This window comes from Neopsephotus bourkii, unplaced genomic scaffold (assembly GCF_033783945.1).
Source record: "Neopsephotus bourkii isolate Nb327-2 ecotype Australia unplaced genomic scaffold, CSIRO-AGI_Nbou_v1 NB_768, whole genome shotgun sequence".
Taxonomy (NCBI): domain Eukaryota; kingdom Metazoa; phylum Chordata; class Aves; order Psittaciformes; family Psittacidae; genus Neopsephotus; species Neopsephotus bourkii.
In genome coordinates, this window is record NW_026901264.1 from 524,901 (window position 1) to 550,675 (window position 25,775).

Consider the following 25,775-nt stretch of genomic DNA (forward strand, 5'->3'; position numbering starts at 1 on the left):
AGCAGAAGTGGTCTCCTCTCTCAGGGGGCTTTCCTGGGAACATTGTGCAGGTTTCAGCAGTTTCCCCTTTTCCATATAAAGGAACCACAATATCTTGAATTGCAACTGCAATTCTGTAGCACTAAATGCAGAAATTGTGTTAGCAGGTCACAGAATAGGATTTTACAGGCTTCTCTCCCTGAGCCACATAAACTATGTGCAGATTCAGGGCCAGTCTCCCACTGCAGGAAGACGCTTGTCTGGAAGTAAGGCTTTAGGGATCTGAGGGTGTTCTCAGGCACATGACTTCTCCTGGGCCATGCCTGCAGGGCTCGGTGACCTCTTTCACACTCAGTAAAAAGCCCCACAGAATGTCCATGTACCTTCTCTTTTGTGGCAAAGCAGCTTTAACCACAGGATCACAGCAGACTTTTTTTATCTTACTGTGCTGTCGATTTAAATCAGTGGTAAGTGAGGCAATAAGGGGGATTAATCTGAAATCCAAACCAAAAGTGTGGCTTTAGTGTTGTAACAACTGACGCTGGGCTTTAAGACTGTCTCTTGCTCCATTATAGACTTCCCTCTGTAGTCTGGGATGTGCACTTAGTAAGTGTTTAAATATTAATCCATCTCTAAGCTATGCTCAGTGAACAGGTAGCAATCTATCACAGATGAATTAGAACTGATGAAAATACACTGTCATTTCTTTAATGGTATTTCAAATCTTCTGAAAGGTAATTTATTTTGTGGTACAGTAGTCCCAACTCCTGTAAACATGACTAATGATGTATATGACTACTCACTAAACTCAGCAAGACTGCAACAAATTGTTACCCTCATTATCATTTTTAGCAGTCCAGTGTTTCGGGTGAGGAAAAAGCCTCTGAAACACACACAGAAATGTCATCATCAGTTACAACTTCTCCTTTTAAAACACAATGTGAAGATGCGGCATCATATGAGATAACTCCCACTGTGTACAGGTACCTGCCAGGAATTCTGGATTTCCATTCCTCCTTCCGTCTATTCTTTCTGCTTTCCCGAGTAAGCAAGTCTGTGGCACTTATTTTCTGTACCGATTAGTTAACTATTTTAAAAACACTTATGGGAAGAAAAGTCCATGTTTATAAGGTGCTCAGAGATATGTTTAAACTATACCTTCCAGAGGAGCAAAAAAAGAAAATCAGGACTTACCTTTTTTGTGGGCATCTTGAGCTTAAGAAATTCAGCCTCTCGACACAACACATTCCATGGTGCATGTATTTTTACGAATCCAATCCCATGGATTTTAGTCTTTAAATAAAAAAGCAAGAGGTTTACTGAAAAAAAGCAAAAGGTTACTGAAGAAAGGAAACCAGATATTTTTCCCCTTGTGTTTCACAAGTATTTCAGGAACAAACCATTGTTACTATTACCACCACACAATAAAACTTTGGGACAGCCAGTTTCTAACAGAACAATCACTGAACACCTCTTTGTGCTGAGCTGCTATAAAATTTGACTCAAAAATGCAATTGTCTTCCAGAACAATTACCACAAGTTTAAACAGATCAAAATGGTTTGCGAAATAAAAGCTAATGACTATGGACACAAATACAGGCTAAGACAGTTAAATCTGAAGTACAGGCATCCAGCCAAATAATATGATTTCTTGAGTGTGTTGAGCTGAAAGAGTCCCTGCTGCCTCCTAAGAGCTGCTCAGTGTCCCATTGGATCAGAACTGAAGGAAGAAAGCAGTCTCAGGTACAGAAGTGAACACTGTGCGCAGTTCTGGTGTCCTCAACATAAAAAGGACAGGGAACTGCTGAAACAAGTCCAGAGGGGGCCACGAGAATGATCAGGGGCCTGGAGCACCTCCTGTATGAAGACAGGCTGAGAAAGTTGGGGCTGTTCAGCTGGAGAAGAGAAGGCTGCGTGGAGACCTCAGAGCAGCCTTCCAGTATCTGAAGGGGGCCTATAAGGATGCTGGGGAGGGACTCTTCATTAGGGACTGTAGTGATAGGGCAAGGGGTAATGGGATAAAACTTAAACAAGGGAAGTTTAGATTGGATATAAGGAAGAAATTCTTTCCTGTTAGGGTGGCGAGGCACTGGAATGGGTTGCCCAGGGAGGTTGTGAACGCTCCATCCCTGGCAGTGTTCAAGGCCAGGTTGGATGAGGCCTTGGATGACATGGTTTAGTGTGAGGTGTCCCTGCCCGTGGCAGGGGGGTTGGAACTTGATGACCTTAAGGTCCTTTCCAAACCTAACTATTCTATGATTCTATCCTACGATTCTATGATTTTAATTAGGAAACCTGGTAGGTAGAATTAAACAAAACAAAAAATTAAAAAAGGAGCAAAGTTAATGATAATATTCGCCTGCATCCCATGAGTTCTCTAAGCTGAATTTTGCCCCTGACAGTCTCACATGCACCTGTACTGACTTCCAAGGAGTCAATAATTTCAAAGGAGTCATAATTCCAAAGCCACTGGAGAAATTACATTAAACTAGCAGGCACTCAGCAAACAGAAGATCAAGAAGCTTGAATGAATCTTTCTAATCTCACTGCTGTGTCAGTTCAGGCAATAATTATAATAACTAGCTTTCATGCAGCAACATTCCACACTGGCTTTCTAGAAATCAGTTACTCAGAGGTCATAAATAACTGCCAGGCTTCTCACAGGGCATGGCTTCCAAATCACCTTCGGATTTATTTCACGGAAGGGAGTTTCAGTGGCTTAGCAGACATAATCTGTTTAACAAACCTTTGCTCTCTTTACAATTAGTATGGCCTCCAGTGCAACTTTGGGGTGTGCTTTTCAAGCCCAAAGGATTGCAGGTTTTTCCCCCTACACTGAATGAACTGGATACGAAAGCTAGGGCAAATCCCCGTGGCTTGCTCTTACCTCTATACATTCCTGATCTGGTTTGGTATCTTGTACTGAAAGAGCAGAGTTCTCTCTCTTTCATGGTGTTCTGGCTTGAACTCTGAGCCCTCATCTGTCATTTCAAACAATATTACGTGTCATAGGTGGGGACCTCCGACTTTGCTAGGGATTTAACTATCTATGGCTTGCTCAGCAAGCTTCCAGTTCACTACAACAAATTGCAAGTTTTACAGAAAGCAAGTCTTACATCCATCTGGGGGACAGAGAAATGAAAGTGATTTTTTGCATTATAACATGCAAAATATGTGGTTTATTTCCTAGATCATACAAATCAAAAATCCCAGACTGGTTTGTGTTGGAAAGGACCTTAAAGCTCATCCAGCTCCAACCCCCTGCCACGGGCAAGGACACCTTCCACTAGAGCAGGATGATCCAAGCCCCGTCCAGCCTGGCCTTGAACACTGCCAGGGATGGGGCAGCCACAGCTTCGCTGGGCAACCTGTGCCAGTGCCTCAGCACCCTCACAGGGAAGAACTTCTGCCTAAGAGCTCATCTCAATCTCCCCTCTGTCAGGTTAAAGCCATTCCCCCTTGTCCTACAGGCCCTTATTAAAAGCCCATCTACAGATTTCTTGTAGGCTACCTTTAAGTATTGGAAGACTGTTACAAGGTCTCTCCCTAAGATAGACATATGATATATATATATATTATATATCTTTCATTATGTATCTGCCTGTAATCTGTGGGTAATAGGTGGCAGATTTAGTTTTTTAACACACGGATCACAGGTCTGATCTCAACTCTCAGATCCAGTAACTAAAACCAGCATAAATGTTTACCCTCCTTCACAGGAATTTCAGGCATATCGGTTGGATCAGTTAATTATAATAGTTTTCTTTGAAGTCAATACAGCCCTGCTTATTCCTACTAATCATACGCTGGCAGTGCTTCACACACATCATTTTTCACAGGGTCTAATGGTCTTTTAATAGAATATGTTGTTTTCAGGGTACAGGTGAAAGTGTTGCAAGCTGTACTGTTCATATCTAAGAATGGAAAGAGAAAACTATAACACAGACCCACGTGCTCCAGCTAAAGCACGTACCGGAACCTCCTGAGCAAATTGCATTCCCCTGAAGTCTATACTGAGGCAGAGAAATGCCACTGTCAGTATCAGATATTGTTCATCAGAACTGGATTTACCAGTGGCTCCAAACCACAGCATACTGTAAACCCACTAAACTGGGATTAGTACTTGGAGCAAAGTTGAGAGCAGTCTAAGTCTCACATCTAGATATGGCAATACATCAACAAGCTGTGCAAAAGTGGATGTGCCATGAGTTCTGGCCAAGAAAAGTAAGGAACTTCACCTCACTGCAGCATTAACACCACCACGGCCCATTGCTGTGAAGTGAATTAAATCACTGGGCAAGGATGGAGCTGCCAGAACTGGAATCAAATTCTGGAAGAGCTCAGCTTGTATAACATCTCCCAGGATTCAATCACCAGTTATCCTCCTTGTCTTTGTCTTTGAAATGGCTCCTTACATCCTCATCGTGTTCCAGTTCCAGGCCAGCCTCCACAAGGTTCCCTTCGTACTCCTCCCTGCGAAATCTCTTGTCATCTTCGTGGTAATCCATGTGAGGCTCGCTTTCCCCCATCTCCAGCTGCACTCCTTTCCCAGGAAGGGGCTGCTCCTGCTTGGTGCTCCGGGCAGTTGAATCATTATGAGCTCTCCTGATGACTGTCCTCCCCGCTGAGGACTTCTTGTACTGATAAACTAGGATGTAGTCTACTTTTCTCTTGCCATCTCTGAAGTAGAGTCCGTATTTGCAGTCAGCATCTGGATTTTTGGATAGGGAATTTAATAACTGGAAGCAGGGAATGGGGGTGTAGAGAAGGAGAGAGGGGAAGAAGAATGAGTACACGTGCCAACATGGACACCAGACAGACCATATCCTTGTATCAAGGACTCCTTGCCTGGAGCACACATTGACCTATCTTCAAACAGCAAGCAGAGGGGAGGAGCCCCCCCAGTAATTACTCAAAACAATTTTGCAAGTTAACACCTGCAATTTTACAGCTAGCCAGCTGGATTTCATTGGCCAGAAATAAATAGATAAAATGACTGGGATTTAATCTAACTACTAGCACATTAGTTCATAAGCCATCTACTTGGTGGATTTGGTTTTCTCCTTTGGGGGTTAATCACCACTAAGATCATCTGTCTTTTTCCACTCAAGACATATCTGGGTTTCAATTCTGACAAATAGATTAATATCATGTGGAAACATTTCTCACTTCTCTTATCTATCCTTGCAAGTTTGTATCATCTGAGAAAGAGATCATCTTAGATACAGATTGAAGGGAGCCAGCTGGTCAAGAAGCCAGGCCAAAACTACAGTTGGCCCATAGCCAGGAAAGTTTACTGCTTACTGAGTCCATCACCTTTTTTTTCCCCACTTATATAAAACCTTTGTGGCTTTGCAATCTAATGGTGCCAAAGGTTTTATTCCCATCTTGAATTAACGCTGTGTAAGTGCTGCAAGATGCAAGAGATATAAGACTTAAAACATAATTCCATTTCCAACCATTTATCTGAAAAATTGCCCAGGGCAACTGTAGAAACATAAAAAAGTACTAACAATTATTCATTTCGCCTTTCAATAGCACTTACCATGCCTAATTCACGAGTCTACCCTTCGAGATACACAGACCATTTAAAAAGCATGAAAATTCACTGGTAACTTGCATTTGTTTTTACAAAAAATGCGGTGTGTATTTTTCTACAAAAAATGAGTGGATAATTTCAGGAACATTTTCTGGCCTTTAATTTTACATGAGTATGTTAAGTCTACATGTAGGGAAAAGGACTTCTGCTCAAAATGATACCAGTTGGCTATGAGTTAGAAATTGTATCAGTCAAAATCCAATTGGGATGTGTATACCCTCTGCTTTCACGCATAAGACCATGAATCTAAGTTATCTAGAAAGAGCTATTTAAAAACCAGATTAAAAGACCAATCTCTGAGTTTACTGCACAGTATATCACAGCTAATATGGCCAAACGTCATCAAAACCCACCCAATGTTACACAAATTTGCATCTTTATCTGAACATCCTTTTGGGGAGGGCACGTCCCAGCTACCTTAACTATAAATCATTGCATCTAAGAGACAGACTGATCTCCCTTTTTTGCCTTGGCAAAATTTTTACTCATACAACAAATTCAAGCAGGAAACCCCAACTTTCTGAGTTTGGAAGGAGGAGGAAGTGTAAGTAATTAGACAAGTGTAATAAGATGAGCGCAGAGCAATACCAAGCAACAAGGACTGCAGAGAGCAAGAGCCCGAGATGCCAGGCAGTCTGAAGTGGGAATGCAGAACATTTCTTACCTTCCAAAGCCTGACTTGACTATGCCTGCCCAGGGCCAGCTTGGCTGCAGGTCTGCACCTCCTCAGTCCCTCACAGCTTCACTCCATGCCTGCCTTTGCTATCTGTTTCTCTCTTCTTTTCATAGAATCCCAGACTGGTTTGGGTTGGAAGGGACCTTAAACTTCATTCAGTTCCAACCCCCTGCCACAGGCACACCTTCCACTAGACCAGGTTGCTCCAAGCCCCATCCAACCTGGCCTTGAACACTGCCAGGGATGGGGCAGCCACAGCTTCTCTGGGCAACCTGTGCCAGTGCCTCAGCACCCTCACAGGGAAGACTTCTGTATAAGAGCTCATCTCAGTCTCCCCTCTGTCAGGTTAAAGCCATTCCCCTTGTCCTGTCCCTACAGGTCCTTCTCCGAAGTCCCTCTCCAGGTTTCCTGTAGCTCCTTTAAGCACTGGAAGCTGCTCTAAGATCCCCCCTTAAGAAGCCTTCTCTTCTCCAGGCTGAACCAGCCCAGCTCTCTCAGCCTGTCTCCAGAGCAGAGCTGCTCCAGACCTCACAGTACCTCTGTGGCCTCCTCTGGACTCACTCCAACAGCTCCACATCCCTCTTGTATTGTTTCCCCAGAGCTGGACACAGGACTGCAGTGGGGGGTTCTCCCCACAGCACAGTAGAGGGGCAGAATCCCCTCCCTTGACCTGCTTCTCACACGCTGGGGATGCAGCCCAGCACATGGGGGGGTTCTGGGCTGAAGCACACACAGCTGCTTGCAGTGGGATCCTCCAGCATCACACCTCTCTTTTCCATTGAACTTAAACCCTTTGCTCCAAATACATAAACACAGAGTAAAACAAATTAGCATCTGCTGCCACTATGTCATTCACTCTATGTCCTATTCCCTCTTTCCCCTGCTCCACATCTCTCTTATTTAACCATAACAATAACACATTCTTTAGGGCACAGGCTGCTCCTGTTTGTGCCCTGTCTAGAAATTCCTATTCAGTTCTTAAGCATAATACAATATAGAAGTCCATTATTAAGTATTCCTTTCCAACTGCTTCATAATTAATGGCATGCACCTGTGAATCCAGAATATGTGTCTAAGCAAGCTGACAGTCTGCTTGTGGAGGGCAACTCAGTTAGTTATGCAAATTTCTGTAGAAGCAAAATATAAAGGAATATTAGCTAACTGGATTTTCAGGTTATAAAGCCTCAAAGTAAAGAGTTGTAAACAACATACAGGAACACTGGAATTTCTTTGAAGGTAACTAATTGTATTTCTATTTTAAAGCTGTATTAATCATTGATTAATTAAACATCAATTTCTGAATCATAGAATTAGTGAGGTTGGAAACGACCTTTAAGATCACCAAGTCCAACCATTCCCCAGCACAGCCGAAGCCACCACTAAACCATAGCACTGAGCACCTCGTGTACACGGTTTGTGAACACTTCCAGGGACAATGACTCCACTATTGCCCTGGGCAGTCTGTTCCAATGCCTGAACACCGTCTCGGGGAAGGAACTGTTCCTAATATCCGGTCTAAACTGGGCTGAACCCAATGCAGGGAGATAAAATAGGCAGAAGACTCAGACCCCAAAAAGTTCCTACCTTCATTGTGTTGACTTTATGAACGACAAATTAACTGGCCTGTTCTGGAGACTAATAGATAAGGGAAATGGGCAGGCCTGAAAATGGCTCTAGAAGATGACAGTGGTGAGTACACACCAGGTTCTTCTAACTACTTGAGGAGCTCAGGAGAGATCAGTGTATCCTCTTTTCCTAGAGCATATCCTGGCTGGAGAAAAAGACACCAAAAATCCCTGGTGTCTCTTTCTTTGACCCACTGCACAGGGAAGCGGAGGTGTCACACTGCAGAGACTGAATGAGAGCTTCTTCACATTCATTCACCTTTTCTGTTGAAAAGCTGATCCTTGTGGGGCCTCACTGATGATATAGGAGAAGATGCTGCACTGTGGACATACTAAAGCCTCAATATGTATATTAGTATACAGGAATAGCTTTATGCCACTGTGAAAGGAATGCAGCTGAAAAACTCAAAGCCTGGTGGTCCTGTTCTGAAGAAATCAAGGGTTAGATTATTTTACAGATGGGGTATTAATGCTGAAAGGTACTCAGGCCACATCCTTTCTTGAAGCGCTGCTACAATGAGTTACACTGACTTGGACCATGTAAAGTCCATGTCAATTCAGGTGCAAATGAGACAGAGAAACATCTCAGTTTACCACAGCAGGAAGGATGTTTACACTCTGACACAATTATTCCTACATGATCCATCCCAATTAATCACAAGCACAATTAATTCAACATTGCTTTGTCTGATACAGCTTTCCCCAAGGAGAACTGTTACATATCTCACTCCACCTCAGTTCCTTCACCTGAATAAACTCCTTTTTATGTGTTTATGACATAACCAACTCCCAATCCTTTTGGATACTCAGATTACTTTTAAAATTAGTATTAAAGAATCCACCAAGGCACAATTAATGACACTGGAAATTGAACCTCTATTGCGTGATACAGAATATTAGTTATACCTACATTAACAATAGCTGTTGCATGAAATTTTGGACAATTTTTCTGTTCTGCTCTTTATGGCCCAAGAGATTTAAAAGCTGTCACAGCCTCGTTGCCAGATTCTTTACTTGGAGGGCAGCCAGATCCTTTTTACGCTACAGGTTAAATAAGGATCCCTTGCTTTCCTTCTTCACATCAAAGAACAAACCTCACTAAATTAGTGTGTACTATGGCTGGTGGCAATCCTCATCACCTCTGAAAAAAAGGAGGGAGAAGATTCCAGAGAATCCTGGGAATGGAAAGAATGAGAAATAAGCTCAGGAGTAAAGTGAAGGACACCAGTTATGACATGTCTGGCAAGTCATTTACTCACTGTACTCTCATGCTGGTCATATCCTATATCCTCTATAGCTCGGATGTTGATGATGTGGATCCCCTTCTCCTCAGCAGGTAGACAGGAATATGTCTTGTTCACCCTCATTTCTGTCTCCTCCGGAGCCTCTTTGAGATCTTCTGGCAGAAAATCCACCCCACAGAACGTCCTGTCTGCGTCTGGAAAGAAAAGGCACAGTTTCATCATGACACTTTTAATCCCAACCCTTGCTCCTCCCAGAGCCACCCAAAAGGTGAAACGTATCCTGTTCCTGCCTTCTTCTGCCAATGAGCCCTTGAGCAGGGCTCCCACCCCTTCTCCCTGCCTCCTCCACAGTCCTCTTTAGCCCTACATAGGTTTCCTCTTCTGGAGGAGGAGTGCTCGGTTAACTTTTAAGCACTGCTGTCTCGGGATGTGTTTACTCTGTGGTCTCATAAAGTAGCTTTATTTCTCAGTAAAAGAAGGAAAAAAGGGGGGAAAAAAGACAGTCTGAGAATGAGCTGGTGACAATAGGTGGCACGGAGTTTTCCCCTTTTCAGCAGGCATTGTCTTCAACAAGCACTTGTTCATGCTGAAAAACTAAGCAGTGGGTTTCCTCTCAAGTCCCTGTGCACTGTATCTGATTTATGGAACCATTCTTATTTAAGTAAATCTTGAAAGTCTCAGGTTTGCTCCCTCTCACCCTGCCAGACATCCATATGTTTCTGCTTCTTATTGAAGACTATAGATGGGTTAACGGATTTCATGTAAAAATTTCCCTACCAACTAAGCAACCAGACAAAATGCAAACCAGTGTTTGCATATGTGCATTTATGCTAGCAATAGAAGGCAAAGATTTCCAAGATTTTATTCATTTTGGCATTAAAATAAAACACTGCAGCATTATGGCCTTTTTTATTAACCACACAGGAACTGGATTTGGTTGTCTAATGAGTGAAGATAACGCAAAAATTTTAGAATGGATACCAAATTAACTTTCCCCCAGAAACGAACCACAAAACCAAGCAGAGTAGCACGCTGTAATAGCAGCTATATTACAACAGGCTGTTGTTGTAAATAGTCAACACTGACCCTGGAGCAGATAACAGCAGATGTCTTACACAATTACCCCATTAGGAAAAATACTTCCCTCCTACCTAGAGTTGCCCCTAAGCTTATGAGGGGAAGATAGATATTGCATGTTCATTAGCTATGTCTTAGACTAAGAGCATGCTATTCCTCTTCACCGAACTACTTGTCTGGATTTGATTGAACTTCAGGGCTGCTGTGGAAGGAAGAGACCAGGAAAATCTCATTCCCAAACAAGTTTGCAGACGAAGTAAAACTGAGCATAGCTGATAAGCTGGAGGGATCTCCAAAGGCTGGAAGAATTGCCTGAGAACAGCCTCATGGAACTCAACAAAGTCAGATATGAAGTCCTGCATTTGGACAGACTAGTCTCAAGCACAAACTAGGAATGAAGTGGATAAAATGTAGTTCCACAGAAAAGGACTTGAGGGTCCTAGTAGACAGGTTCAAAGTAAGTGACTGTCTTCAGTGGTGAAGGGTAGCTGCATATAGGACTCCATTAGTAAAAAAGCCAAGGCAGCAGATCTAAGAAAGCAATCTTCTTTATTTGACACTTCCCAGAACACAGCTTCTGTGTCCAGTTTTGACTCCCCAACACAAGAAGGACATTGACAAACTTGAACAAGTTTGTGTAAGAATGGTCAGAGGCCTTAAAGTGTGCAAGTAGAGGCTGAGCTACCTGTATTTATGCAGCACAAAGAAGACAAGACAAATGATGGGATCCAAGAGCTGGAGTACCTCTATTCTGGAGACAGGCTGACAGAGGTGGGCTTGTTCAGCCTGGAGAAGAGAAGGCTCTGGGGAGAGAGACGTTAGGCAAGGGTCTGTAGGGGCAAGACAAGGGAGAATGGTTTTACCTGACAGAGGGGAGATTCAGATGAGCTCTTAGGCAGAAGTTCTTCCCTGTGAGGGTGCTGAGGCGCTGGCACAGGTTGCCCAGAGAAGCTGTGGCTGCCCCATCCCTGGCAGTGTTCAAGGCCAGGTTGCACAGAGCTTGAAGCAACCTGGTCTAGTGGAAGGTGTCCCTGCCCATGGCAGGGGATGGAAGTGGGTGAGCTTTAAGGTCCCTTCCAAATCAAACCACTCTGTGATTCTATGATAAGCACACACTCCCGGAACACATGGGAATTGAAACAAATGTGATAAGCTGCAGAATCCGATGTACACGTTTTATTCTATAGCTGTAAAATACTCATTTAGTAATACAACAACTTTTGGAACTTTGTCAGCATAACCACCTAGGTTTTTATTTAAAAGAATGCCTGAAGCAACTTTCTAGAAACAATAACTTAAGTGCTATAAAAATCCTGTCTCCTTTTCCTCCTTTTGCATTTTGTTGGGCTTGTTTAGCCTGGAGAAGGCTCTGGGGAGACCTGAGAGAAGCATTCCAATGCCTAAAGGGGGCCTACAAGAAACCTGGAGAGGGTCTTTAGACAAGGGCTTGTAGGGACAGGACAAAGGGGAATGGCTTTAACGTGACAGAGGGGAGATTGAGATGAGCTCTTAGGCAGAAGTTCTTCCCTGTAAGGGTGGTGAGGCGCTGGCACAGTGTGCCCAGAGAAGCTGTGGCTGCCCCATCCCTGACAGTGTTCAAGGCCAGGTTAAAGGAGCTTGGAGCAACCTGGTCTAGTGGAAGGTGTCCCTACCCATGGCAGGCGGTCAGAACTGGATGAGCTTTAAGGTCCCTTCCAACACAAGCCAGTCTGGGATTCTATTGAGTATGGATCTGACTATACTGAGTATTTCACAATGAACCTGTGAACTGAAAAGTGCTAGTTTAGAAACTGCAATTGGGATGGATTAGGTTTAGAGCAGAAAATCACACGCTTCATTGAGTACAAACAAGCTAACGGTGCTCTGGAGCTGCACTGCTGAGCAGCATTTGTTAAGTCCACAGTAGAGAGCAAGGAGACCTGCTCAAATGATTCAGTGCTATTGTGCAAGCCCAAACAATCACCTAGCTGCGAGCATATATTTACACTGCTGTTTAGCCATCTGTAACTTGGCAGTATATTGGAAAGAATAAATACCTCAGGTAGACAATGAATCATACCAGTTTGGTTCATTATATCTACTGGAAAAGATGTGAAATGGGAGAACTTTAATGATACAATCTTAATTACAGCAAGTTGTATTTCTCTACTTCAAGATGATGTCAGGATGTAATACTAAGTAAAGCCATCCAAGCCATTTCGGTAACTACAAACGCACAGGGATTATACCTACTGCACTTATGCTGATTTGGCAGAGGACAAACCAGTCTCTTGTGGAACACAAGAGACTTTTTATATGGGATAGAGTTTTCTAAAGACTTAAAAACATCAACCTCTATTTTGAGTTAATTGTATTAAACAAGAACAATAATTTCATCTCAAAATAAATTCATGTTCAGAATTATTTATGGCAAGATAGTAGATGAAATATGAAGAGTATAGAGCACATGTGTGTCTTAATTCAGCTAGAGTCACATATTAATCTCTCTGTTGGGAGCTGAAAAAGGAGAGTATTGTGAAAATTGCTAGCTTTGCAGCATTAACTAATCCACTCTCTTCTATTTACTAAGCAGAAAACACTACAACAATGGTTTGAAGAAGCATTCAACATATTTCAACACAGCCATATAACCAACTAGCCCTTTCTCCTCTGTATCCACAGTTGCAGTTGTTAGGAAACCCATGGATTTTAAGAGAGCAGAAGTTCCTAATATTCCTGGAAGATAGACCCACCCGATGCTTCTTTTAGTTTATTATGTATTGCTTTGTCATTTACCAGCATTTGTTACTAACTGTAGAGCACCCTGCCAAGAACACAATATATAATGATACACTTTAAGGTATTCCTTGCATTGAATCATCCACATTCTGTAAGAGTGCAGAATGCTGAAAAGCATTTGATACCAATTTCTATCCCACGCATGAACCAGGTTTGAGGAAGTATTTGGTGAACATCAGTGTATAGAACTTCTACCTTCCTTAGCACCAGTGCTGCTGGGTTATTCCCATATTTCCTGTTAATAATGTTCCATTTTTCATAGGTAATATGAAAGAACAGGCTTTTAGGTAGCATTTATATTCACAAAAAGCTCCATAGGGTATGTGACCATACAGCTATCTTAACAGCTTTTTGGTAAGGGGTGAGGTAAAATGGGACAGCAAGAAAATAGCCAGATACTTGCAGCAGCTCTCCAACTGCCTTGATGCTCTCTGGGGGGATTTTCCCAGAAATCTAGGGATTTAATGAATTACCCTGAGCCACCAGCTGCAATTCAGAGCATGGAGATACTACAAAGACCTTGCGAACTGCAACAAAGTTGGATATGTTTTAGACATTCTGAAAGTATTTCTATGTAAGATGCACCAGGTACAAGGGGCTCTGTGCCATTCCCAGCACTAAATATACATGCACTATATTCATCTGAAGTAGATCAACTTATATGAATGACAATATAGGATACAAATTAATAAAACCCCCTCAAACTTGCAAACATCTGCTCCTTTGTTCAAACTTCATCTGTAAAACTCCTCCAACTCTTCTTGCAAAAATTAACAGTATTTAACTGATAGATTTTCCACTGCAGAAATTTGACATGTTATGCTTTAACTTTTACTTATTTGGATAATGCTCCTTCCTTGGGTTTTGATGACCAGGTGAACTAGAACTGAAAATCTGCTCTAGAAATGGGTATATTCTGCATTACTAGCCTCTGACTTGATCATCTACTTTTAACGTTAGTCATAATCACATCTAAACACTGAATATTGGCAGGAAAAAAAGAAAAAAAAAAAAAAAAAAAACAACACCAGATTTTTTTTCAAAATAAATGGAAAATTGCATTCACACAATACACTTTTAACAGAAGCATCCTGTACTAGTTCTAAAATGGAATTAGCAAATCTGCATGATGATATATATATATATATATAAATGAACAGCTATTTCATTGGTTAGTCTAAAACCAGTGACTTTGCCGAAGCTGGCTTATTTGAAAGTGGCTAGAACAAAAAAGTCAAAGAAATCTAAGTTTGATGTACTACTTTTTCTCAACAAAGAAGAGGCAGAAGTGTTGCAAGACAAAATTATTCAAGACTTTTAAATGTTCACATAGATATCTTTCTGCCTCAAGTGAGAACTTAGAGCAGCTTCCAGTGCCTAAAGGGGCCAACAAGGAATGTGCAGAGGGGCTTTGGACGAGGGCCTGCAGGGACAGGACAAGGGGCAATGGGTTTAACCTGACAGAGGGGAGACTGAGATGAGCTCTTAGGCAGAAGTTCTTCCCTCTCAGGGTGCTGAGGCACTGGCACAGGTTGCCCAAAGAAGCTGTGGCTGCCCCATCCCTGGCAGTGTTCAGGGCCAGGCTGGATGGGGCTTGGAGCAACTTGGTCTAGTGGAAGGTGTCACTGCCCATGGCAGGCAGTTAGAACTGGATGAGCTTTAAGATCCCTTCCAACCCAAAACAGTCTGGGATTCTGTGATTCTGTGATTATATAAATTAGGATAAAATTCAGAACATAAAATTAAGGGTCATAGAGAATGAGTTCCCTGAGTGAATTGGTATTATAATGACATAACATCAGTTCTTCCCCAAAGTATTCTGAAATACTACTGTATGCAGATTAGATTCCTTAAACTGAAGACATTTGTTTCATATGAATTAACCAAAAGTGTTGTGTGCAGCTCTCAGAATCGGTAATGACCTTGCAATAGTGAAGAAGCATACTGAGGAAGCTGAGCAAACACAGAGATATATATATGAAAAAACAAATTATATACACACATATATAAATAAAGGCTGCACATTTTCTTTATACTATGCCTTCTGCAGAAGAAATGCTAATATATGCAATATCATAGAATTACAGAATGATAGGGTTCCAACCCCCCTGCCATGGGCAGGGGCACCTCACACTTGACCATTATGTCAGATATTTTCTGGATTTGGGTTCTTTTTTAAAATTTTTGCTAGATACCGAGTGATTTTACTTACTGTACATTGCCCCCTAGCAGTAGAATTCTCCTCCAGCACATTTGAAACAATTTCTCTACCTCTTGTACCTTCCCAATTTCAAAGCTACAGGTTAATCCTTGGGCTAAGAAAAAAAAAAAAAAACAACTTAATTCTTACAAGCAACTCGCGTATCACTTCGTTTCCCTTTTTGGTGCTTTTATTGTTTGTTTTTATTTTTTCCTCCCTTACTGATCTATGAGGTTGCTAGACTTGGAGTCTGAAATCCCTGCTTTGTCCTCAGGAAAGGCAAGGCAAATGTCAAGGCAGCTGCAGTGTGCCACCCCAGCAGTGCCTCTCATTCCTGACCTATGGGTCATTCCTGCTGGCCAGCAGAGCTGTGCAGTGGGAATGCCAGAGGATCCCCGCCGCTGGCAGGGAGGGCAGTGCTTTTTTGGGTTGATGACACCTGTTGACAAGGCACTGGCAAAGGACCAAGAGCCCAGCCAGGAACCACTGTGCTCTCCAAGGACTGCTCATACACCTCCTGAACATTCGTTCTGTTGAAAGTCCAAAAGTTAAGCATTGATTAGATCCACGTCTGTGACCATTTAAGTTTTCCTTTGCCTCTCCAGTTGGGAACAGCCAGATGTTGCCCCTAGCTGCACTGCTTCAGGAGGTGTACTAATACCATTGACTAACCTGGCAGGCAAAAGGGCTGCTGGAAAATGCAACCAACCTGCCCATAGGCAAGATTAATACTGTCAGGGATGTTGCCACCTCCTGTTCTGTGAGGTGACACTGAGGTGACTCCTTGCCACTTCCATCTGCTGTAGGAGGACACCCTGGAAATCACCTATGTCCTTGCTTTTGCATTTCTTTTCAAACGCCGCTGCAGCCTAGGTCTGTACATGTTATTACCTTAATGAAGCAAACAGGAGGTTAAGATCCAATCCGTCAAAAGAAAAAGAATAAACAGTGAAATGAAATTTGGATTTCAAGGCCAATTTCCTTTACAGAATAGAAACACTTTTAAAGCTGGACAATCTTAATATAGCACTGACAACTTTAGTCTCACTTCACCTTCCGCTGAACAGCAGAGCCCTTTCAGACATAGTGTGATCAGGATTTAGGAGTCTGAAAATCAACTCTTATCACACAGGTGGAGAAAATTCAGCTCCTGGCAAGACTATTTGAAACATCATTTTGTTTCCTCTATTTCTCCATACTGCCTTACCAACCTCGGGTCTCTAGAGTGGGACTGTAGCTTTCCTGGAACGCTCTTCATACCTTTAAACTTATTGATCTATTACTACCAGCAGCATGTTAAAAGGAGGTTAGAAGAACACACAGCTATATGAAATTGTTTATATACCTGCCTTTCTATTTTTGTTTTTAAAAAGTCATTCCTGTTTTCAGTAGGTAGCCATAGGCTTTAACAGATCTGAGCTAACACAAGAATTATGACATGTGAAATGTAAAAAAGGTGGAGCAAAATCACTTAAAAATTGTAGTGATAGTAAAATGAAATGGCATTTTCAACAACATATAAAGGACCAGCAAATATAAATCCTGTGTATCAAGACTCATGCTGCCTGTTTATGTAGACCCTGGAAAATCCCACATTTCATATAAACACACAAACCCTCTCCCACCCCCATCAAGAGAAATTTGCACTTTTCCCCCCCCCCAGCTACTTAATGTCTATTAAGTAAGTCTGTTTTCAGACTTATTCTTTAGTTACTTAAATAAAACATTATCTACCAGACACTGGAAAAAATATTTCAGCTTTGTTTCTGCTGCTGTTCAACAGCAAGCAGCATTGAAGCCTTGCTCAAGTCCACTGCAGATTGTGCTTTGCAAATTGTAACTATAGCTTTACACATTGATAGTACTTCAGAGAAAATTGAGATCCACTCAATCTACACCCTGTGAAACATATTAGTTCTGTTTTGAAGGGTTATGATGCTAATCATTTTTAAGTTCCAAAGGAAGGCAAATGTTACTAATGGGAGCAGTAAAATGAAAGGAAAAAATACTAAAAAAAGGAGATTATGGGGAGAGAATTGGTATGTATTGGGACAATGTACACCTAAACTCTGACAGCAGCTTTTAGAAGTATCTGAATAAATTTAAAATATTAATTAGCATAGAATCCCAGACTGGTTTGGGTTGAAGGGACCTTAAAGCTCATCCAGTTCCAACCCCCTACCATGGGCAGGGACACCTTCCACTAGACCAGGTTGCTCCAAGCCCCGTCCAAACTGGCCTTAAACACTGCCAGGGATGGGGCAGCCACAGCTTCTCTGGGCAACCTCTGCCAGTGCCTCAGCACCCTCACAGGGAAGAACTTCTGTATAAGATCACATCACAATCTCCCCCTTTTACCAGGCTGTTACAAATAGCTCCTTATACCAATCATGTGCAAATGAGGATCCAAAGATCATCAGGTTTACTGTTAAAATATCATCCATAGACTTCAACTTTGGGCTGAGGCCATAAGATATACTAACTGGTAAAGCTGTTCTTGATCCAAGAAGTTTCCTATTTCAAGTCCTAAATTTTCATGCATCAAAGTCAAAGGGGCATTCAGGCTGCATAGAGGTAGGCATAGATGTCCTAGAAGGTTTTGCTAACCTGATAAAGATGTATATGACTACAGGCTCAATAACAGCCACAGCTATTCTATAGTTGCTTTGAAAGAGCCAGTCCCTCTGGTGACCTTGTCTGTAGCGAGGAAATAAAACCAAAATCCTACCTCAAGCTAAAGTTTGGCTCTAGCAAGTTTTCTTCATTCCACTGCACTTTGGGATTGTTTGGGGGTTTAATTATTCCTACAGCTCTGAGACTTAAGCAAAATACAACCATAAAGCAGGCCAAAATGCATCACACCATGTGTCTGGCAATGGTCTGCGTTAAGACTGCTAGTCTGCGAAAGATGGTCTGCTCTTCATCAAAGACTGTAGTGACAGGACAAGGGGAATGGCATTAAACTAAGAGGGGAGACTGAGATGAGCTCTTAGGCAGAAGTTCTTCCCTCTCAGGGTGCTGAGGCGCTGGCACAGGTTGCCCAGAGAAGCTGTGACTGCCCCATCCCTGGCAGTGTTCAAGGCCAGGCTGGATGGGGCTTGGAGCAACCTGGTCTAGTGGAAGGTGTCCCTGTCTGTGGCCAGGGATTGGAACTGGATGAGCTTTAAGGCCCCTCCTAACCTGAACCAGCCAGGGATTCTATGATTCTATGAAGATACTCTGGGTAAGAAAGGAAAGAGCAACTTCTGCCAAGAGCAACCATTTGACATCAGTGCAGGGAGACAGAAAACATGATTTGTTTTCATACTTTCTGAGAAAGACATGGGAGATGTTGTAACCTTGTTATTTATGCAGGGCCAAGCTTTCATCCTAGAATTTAGGAGAGGGATTTATTTTCCTCTAAAGCGTGATTGAGTTTATAAGCTTAAGACAAGGGTTTATTGCATTTTTCTGTTTTGGTTAGCAGAATAATGTTTCATTTGCTGTCTTTTAAAAAAAAAAAAAAAAGAAAAATGTTCTGCTCACTTATTTAACAAATGTTTATCAGTTTGGTGAAAAAAAGCCCTCAACAATGGAATAAAGTGGTATTAAACTTAATATATTGCTTATCTTCAAGCATTGAAGCATTTAGAAAAACAATACTCTGCATGAAAAAAAAATGTTTTGCCAAAATATTTAGAAAAGTAACTTATTTGAATACTGTCCTTTAGTGTATCTGTTATTGCATAAACTTTTTCCATATAGATTATAAACTGCTATTTGCAAACTTTAAAGTTTGTTAGTAACAGATACTTTTGTTGGTTGATTCAACCAGTTTACAAAATATATGATGCATTTTTGCCAGAAAGGTGTAAAGTCTCATGAATAGTCTCTATTTTTTATTTGATTTTAATATATTTAAACTCTTCAGAAATTACCTTGAAGTGATTACTTTTAAACATGCAATACATTTCTTGCTGATTAAGAGAAAGGATTTTTTTTTCCCTGACCACAGTAATGATGTCAATACTAAAACCTTAGAGCAGCTCCCAGTGCCTAAAGGGTCTGCAAGAAACCTGGAGAGGGGCTTTGGACAAGGACCTGTAGCAACAGGACAAGGGGGAATGGCTTTAACCTGACAGAGGGGAGACTGAGATGAGCTCTTAGGCAGAAGTTCTTCCCTCTGAGGGTGCTGAGGCGCTGGCACAGGGTGCCCAGAGAAGCTGTGGCTGCCCCATCCCTGGCAATCCAAGCCAGTCTGCTATTCTGTGATTTTATGATTAATGTCTCACAATAATACATCACAAAAATGGTATTTAAATTGCATTTTGTGTAAGGCTGAATGCTTTAACGGTACTGAAAAAGTATACACGTAGCTATGACTTGACCCAACCCAAATCTTTTGAACTGTCAGTTCTCATGGCAGGAAATATCTACAAACCAGCAATGTCATCCCTGAAAGTGATGTTCCAGCAGAAAAAAAAAAAAAAAATGCCTCATGGCACCTACTCCAGCCTGGGTCACAGTTCCCACATTGCCCTACTGGGATCTCCCTGTACAAGAACATAGAATTATAGAATCAGACAGGTTGGAAAAGACCTTTAAGGTCACCAAGTCCAACCGTTCCCCAGCACTGCCAAGGCCACCACTAAACCATGGCACTGAGGGCCTCATCTGCATGGTTTGCGAACGCTTCCAGGGACGGTGACTCCATCACTGTCCTGGGCAGCCTGTTCCAATGCCTGAACACCCTTTGGGGAGCAAACTGTTCCTAATATCCAGTCTAAACATCCCCTGGCACAACTTGAGGCCATTTCCTCTTCTGTCACTTGTGACTTGAAACAAGAACATACCAAGCGCTTTCTCTGTTAAGCTTTTAACTTACTAATTAGCCCTCTGGCTCCTAGAAAGGACTCGGCCTGTCAGCTTTCAAATAAGATTTAAGAAGCCAAGCACCAAACCCAGCCAATTGTAGAAAACTGAAATGCTGGTTTTCATAGCAAAACAATGACTTCCTGGTTTGACAGAAAGGGCCACATTTTGCTGATCTTTTTAGCACTTGTATCCTGTTTGGCTTCTGTCCTTCTGCCTATTTATTGGGGAAATTAATGCTACAGTTCTCAGAGATTTGGATTACTTCATATAAGCCACTTCAATATACAATCTGGAGTACTGTTTGAATATGGAAATGCTTAGTAGCAGCACAAAGTGACTGGTGGCGCTGCTATTGTGCCCTAGGAAAATGATGCCTTAGGTAAAAAGAGTGAAGGAGGAAAGGGGTCATCTTGTATAGAAAGATATTTAACTTTCATTAATCCACCAGCATCACCAGGGCGCATCAGGGCTCTAAGATTTACAAATTGCAAAATATTGATTCAGTTCAGCAGATAAAAACTTTCCACTCAGCAATGACCTTTTGAAACTGTGTCCTTCTGAAAAGAGCCTTGTTGCTTCATCATCAGAAGCCACATGAGGTTGTATCTTCACGGGTTACAGTCCTCATGGGTGCAATGACTGGCAGCTCAAGCTGGGACACCAAGCTTCTGCAATCCTCAAATCCATCAACATCCCCACCACCAGCATGATGGCCATTCTGCCCTTGAGCAGGACTCTTTCTGCTGGTTTAGGGGTGGATACTTATTGGTTTTATTATTTACTGACAGTTCTGCTTTCTCCTTACTTTGTATCTATCATAATGAGGCCCTTAGTGACATGGGTAAGTGGTGGACTTGGCAGTCTTGCCAAAAGAATTGGACTTGATAATCTTATAGGTCTTTTCCAACCTCTATGAAAGACAAGGCTGCTTCTGCTCAAGTCCTGGTGTCAATCATAGAATCATAGAATAGTTAGGGTTGGAAAGGACCTTAAGATCATCTAGTTCCAACCCCCCTGCCATGGTCAGGGACACCTCACACTAAACCATGTCACCCAAGGCTCTGTCCAACCTGGGCTTAAACACCACCAAGGATGGAGCATTCACAACTTCCTTGAGCAACCCATTCCAGTGCCTCACCACCCTTACAGTAAAGAACTCCCTCCTTATATCCAATCTAAACTTCCCCTGTTTAAATTTTAACCGGTTACCCCTTGTCGTACCCCTACTGTCTCTAAAGACGAGTCCCTCCACAACATCCTTATAGCACAATAATGAATACCTTGAACTTCTCAGAGTATGTAAAATATAGCCACATACAATATGATGTGGTTATCTTTCTGATCTCTTGCCTCAGGTGCTGTAAGAAATAGCTCCTCTCAGAAACTAGACTTGCTGTCCACAATGAGAGTGTATGATTCCCTCTACTGAAAGAGGTGAGGGTGATTAATCTTTTGAGTCTTTATACACTGCCTAAAAACCTTCACCTCCAAAAATCAGCTGAGGTTGTTGCTCAATCTCTAGAAAACTTCACCTGGTACATCAGTTCTTCTCAAACATATGACTTATGGGGTGTCTTTGTAAGGGCCCTTCCAACCCTAACCAAACCTCTTTTTGCTATCAGTAACAACTTCAAGCTGCTGTGTTGCTCAAGATCCCTTATGATGGTGTTAAGAAATGGCTACTATAATACCCCTCTTCTCCAACAGCCACCTAGGCCTTCTCCATGGGAGACATGTCCTGTTGAGGATGTCTAGTCACCACTGGTAGCAGAGGTGCTCAGAGCAGAACAGCAGAAAACAGTGTCAAACCAACCTTTTGACTTACACCTTACAATCAAACTGCAGCTAACTCCTTATGATTGAACTGCACAGCTACTGCCTGTCAACCCTGTGCCCAAAAGCAACAGGACTTCTTGATTCCAAGGGACACACACAAAAATACCTTTTCTATGACTCTAAATCCTTTACAAACCCATCAGGGCTCTCAATATGGTGGAATGTGATTTCTGATTAAACACAGGCTGTTCTTAACTGTCTCCAGAGGTAATATATGGTGGCTCTGTCTAGCATTGAAGGATACTTCAGGACTCCTGTATGTATCAGTTGATCTAAGTACAACTATCCATCTGTGAGAGTTCAGGAAAAAGGCAAAGGACAATTTAGGGTATATCAAGCAAGAGACTTCCAGTAAAGACAAAAAAACATGATTTCTCTAGGATATGGCCTGCAGTATTCACCACCCCCTATTTCAGCAACATGAACTCAAACTTAAACAGATGCAGAATGACTCGGGGTGGGGGGGGTGGGGTGGTGGTGATGGAAGGAGAAGCTTGTCTTTCTAGAAGACAATAAAAGAACTACCCCTTCATTACTCTCTTTTCCCCCAAGTCAAGAAGCCAAAGGGCAATGAAGAACAAATAAAGCACATATGTGACTACATTAACATTTAGATCATTAGAGATAAGCCTCCAAATCAAAGACATGAGGTTTCTATCAGAGGAATGGAAGCAAAGAAAATAGAAAATAAAAAATAAATAAATACATCAAATCTATTTTTATAACGGTACTTGAGAAATTCATGAATGGGATTCTGTGATGTGGTTGCCTGAAATAGCAAAGATTTAGACATGATGACCCAGGAGTTCCTGAAAGCAGCTGGCACAGAGGCCATGCGTACATAGAGGGTTTCCCACTAGTTCCTTTCCTGTCATGTAAAATGGATTTTTCCCTCCAGGTTACAAATAAATTTCAGCATTAACATAGGGCACCTCAGAACAGGACAAGGATAATGAATGTTCCCCCACAGACAACAATTCTACCTGGAAACCCAAAGGGAAGTTTGCAAACCCCGTTGGCCAAATGCTTCTCTCCCATTTCTTTCTTCTAAGACATATTTTCTTAGATTTTTCTTCATTTTTGTTGCTCTTCTCTCAGCTTTGGCCTGTATGATACACACTTTTCTTGCAAAAACCTGCTTGAAACTGGATAAGATACTCCAGGTCAGGCTTTTTCAGCCCTGAGCAGAATTACTACATGTTCCCTACAACATAAGATATTGTGGATTTATGCTTAGTTTATGACTCCTGGACCTTCTTCTGAGGAACTGCTATTTAACCAGCTAATTATTTCTACTCAGGTGGAGTGTTCTGTACTTGCCTGGTTCTCATCCCAAGTCATGAGAACACACCCTTTTCCAGGAAGTTATGCACGACCAAGTCTGGTTTAACAATGTAAGATGTAAGGCTGCTGGTACCACATCCAATAGTTCACAGTCCTATAACACAACATGCTAAACAGTAAATACACTCACTTTATTGCTTCAAGTTCCAAGAAATTTCTAGTAGGGAAATTTGTCATCAGCACACTTAATTTTAGATCCTGTTCTGCCACAGCCAGCATAAAGCTGGCATAGTATAGAGCTACCATTAACTCATTTGGGTGACTTTCTTAAGGAATCTGATAGAAATGCAAACCATAGTGACCATAGTGAAATAAAACCAACTTTGGAGTAACCCAGTAGTACACAGATGCAGTGTCTAAAATTGTGGAATCAGGGAAAAGTTTGGTTTTGATATAGTAAAACTTCAGTTTTACTATAGAAATAAAATAGAATCACAGGAGAAGATTCTTCTCTGTAAACACATCTGATGCAAGATCACGAAGAGAACTTACGGTAACACATACACTAATTACACTAAAAAAAACAATCAGGGCTCCAGAACAGATAACAATGAGAAATGAACACTGAATGAAATTTTGATGTACTTCTTAGATAACTATGGTACTTGAAAACTGGATTCAGTTCAAACATCTGAAATATCTCAGTCTGAGATCTACATTTCAGACTGAGAATGTGTTGATGCACAACTAGATTTAAAAATAAATACATGGAGCAGAACACAAACATGGATTTAAAAACACAGGAACAGACACCACTAAGGGCAAAGCAAGTCAATCCTGACAGAGGGGAACACAAACCTGTGCATATTTAAGAAGGCTATTTGTCTTGCTGATGCTAAGCAAAGATTTCTCAGTTTAGATGGGTCTGGTTCTTTACTAACCTGTAGGACCAAGCTGAAAAGGTAATTCCAAAAGCATTGCCATTCCAATAGTGACAAGGATGAGGGATAACAACACAAAGCAAAATGACAGAAATCTCCAGTCATTCAAGCTTTTCTAAACATGCCTTATTTACCCATATTCCCATATAGCAGTACTTTTCTATAACACCCTTCACCAAGAGCTCTTCCAGCTTTTCAAAGTTAAACAAATTAAGCACTAGCTCTCATTAATATAGCCAGTCTTCAGTATATTTGAAACTAAGGCACGGAATGGGGCATTCAAGGGCAGACAGGGTGCTCCCAGTTGCAAGTATGCATGGGCTTACTGCCACCAAAATGTCCCATCACATTTCCATCATGTTATTCTCAAAACAGCTGCTGTGCACCAGCTCTGATGGAGTGTACAATTACATGAAGTAAGTGTGGCAAGCCCGCTGCCACTCCTGCCTGATGGCCATCAGCATGGACACCAGGATGGGTAACAGGACACAGACCACAGCTGTCACCTCCAAGATGGGTCCTTCTGGTACCAACATAACTAAGTTACTGCTAGAGCCTAGCTCTTGACCTCAAGGCCAGTTTCGACGGTGCTCAGAGCAACCTGGCCTGGTGGAACTTGTCCCTGCCTGTGGCAGGGGGTTGGAACTGGATGAGTTTTAAGGTCCCTTCCAACCCAAACCAGTCCGGGATTCTCTGACCTCAGGGAAGCTTTGGTGCCTATCTTCCAACACAACATTTCTGATGCCACCTAAACAAGCAGCGTATGAAATTTGAATCACTACAAACATTGTGTTAACATACCCTTTCTTTAAGAGGCAAAGGAATCAGCTCTCATAATATTTTCAGCATGTAATAGCTGCTGCTACCAATGAAAACACAGGTGGAAATACTTTTCCAAAGCCCTTTCAAAAGGGGTGCATCTCCACAAGGGGTGATCGACCATGTTCACACACTATGTGATGCTGAGAGCAGATCAGGGATTTCAGAACCAGTCAGGAGTCAAACATTTTCTAGTGAAGGACAGCATGTATTCCTTTTAATCTTTCAATGCCTACTGGAGCTGAGTTACAAATAGTGGAAAACACTAATATTAGAAACCCTACAGTCCATAACTCTCATGGTTCAAATTCATTATTGGATTACATCAATCTGGTAAGACAATGTGCAGCTTCTTCTCAAGCCTAAAAAAGGGTTCTGGATCCCAGTCAGGAAGTCCTGCTCACAGGGCAGTTGAAAAGAACCAAGAACCAACATCAGAGTGCCTCCTGTTTATAATTAAGAGCTTTAATAACACTCCACCTCCTTTCTACTTTGTCTTTCAGTCTGCCTTTTTGGCCCGTTCTCGGTGACAGCCTCTCACAGATGTTGACTGTACTGTAACACATACTTTGGTGACTGTCAGTTTCCCTTCAGACAGATTTTTACTTAATAGTTGCCCCCCCCCGAGAATTAAAAGCCACAAGTTATCCCCTCATAAAGCCTTATAAAGAGAGTTTAAAGGATAAGCTCTAGTGCTTTCAGAAAGCAGGAGGTTTCAGACATCCATCAGTTTACTTCTATATGGACTTTTTGACTGGGTTTAAGTTCTGCACACAGTGAGTAAGGAATGACAGGATGGTCATTTTAAACTATGAGATTATTGTGTAAATTAGGATTGAAAGAAATCATAGAATCCCAGACTG

The 25,775-nt window shown here is 41.9% G+C and overlaps 1 protein-coding gene across 5 annotated transcripts in view; it reads right to left on the bottom strand.

The window, feature by feature from the left end:
- Window positions 1-25,775, bottom strand: part of ANO1 (anoctamin 1) — an 80,708-nt gene that overhangs the window by 39,094 nt on the left and 15,839 nt on the right. For all 5 annotated transcript variants that reach the window (XM_061355011.1, XM_061355010.1, XM_061355009.1 and 2 more), the window contains exons 2-4: window positions 9,139-9,317; window positions 4,395-4,718; window positions 1,174-1,272 (exon numbers count right to left, since the gene is read on the bottom strand). In XM_061355011.1, the coding sequence (XP_061210995.1) occupies window positions 1,174-1,272; window positions 4,395-4,718; window positions 9,139-9,317 (602 nt within the window). The remainder of the gene's footprint in view (window positions 1-1,173; window positions 1,273-4,394; window positions 4,719-9,138; window positions 9,318-25,775) is intronic.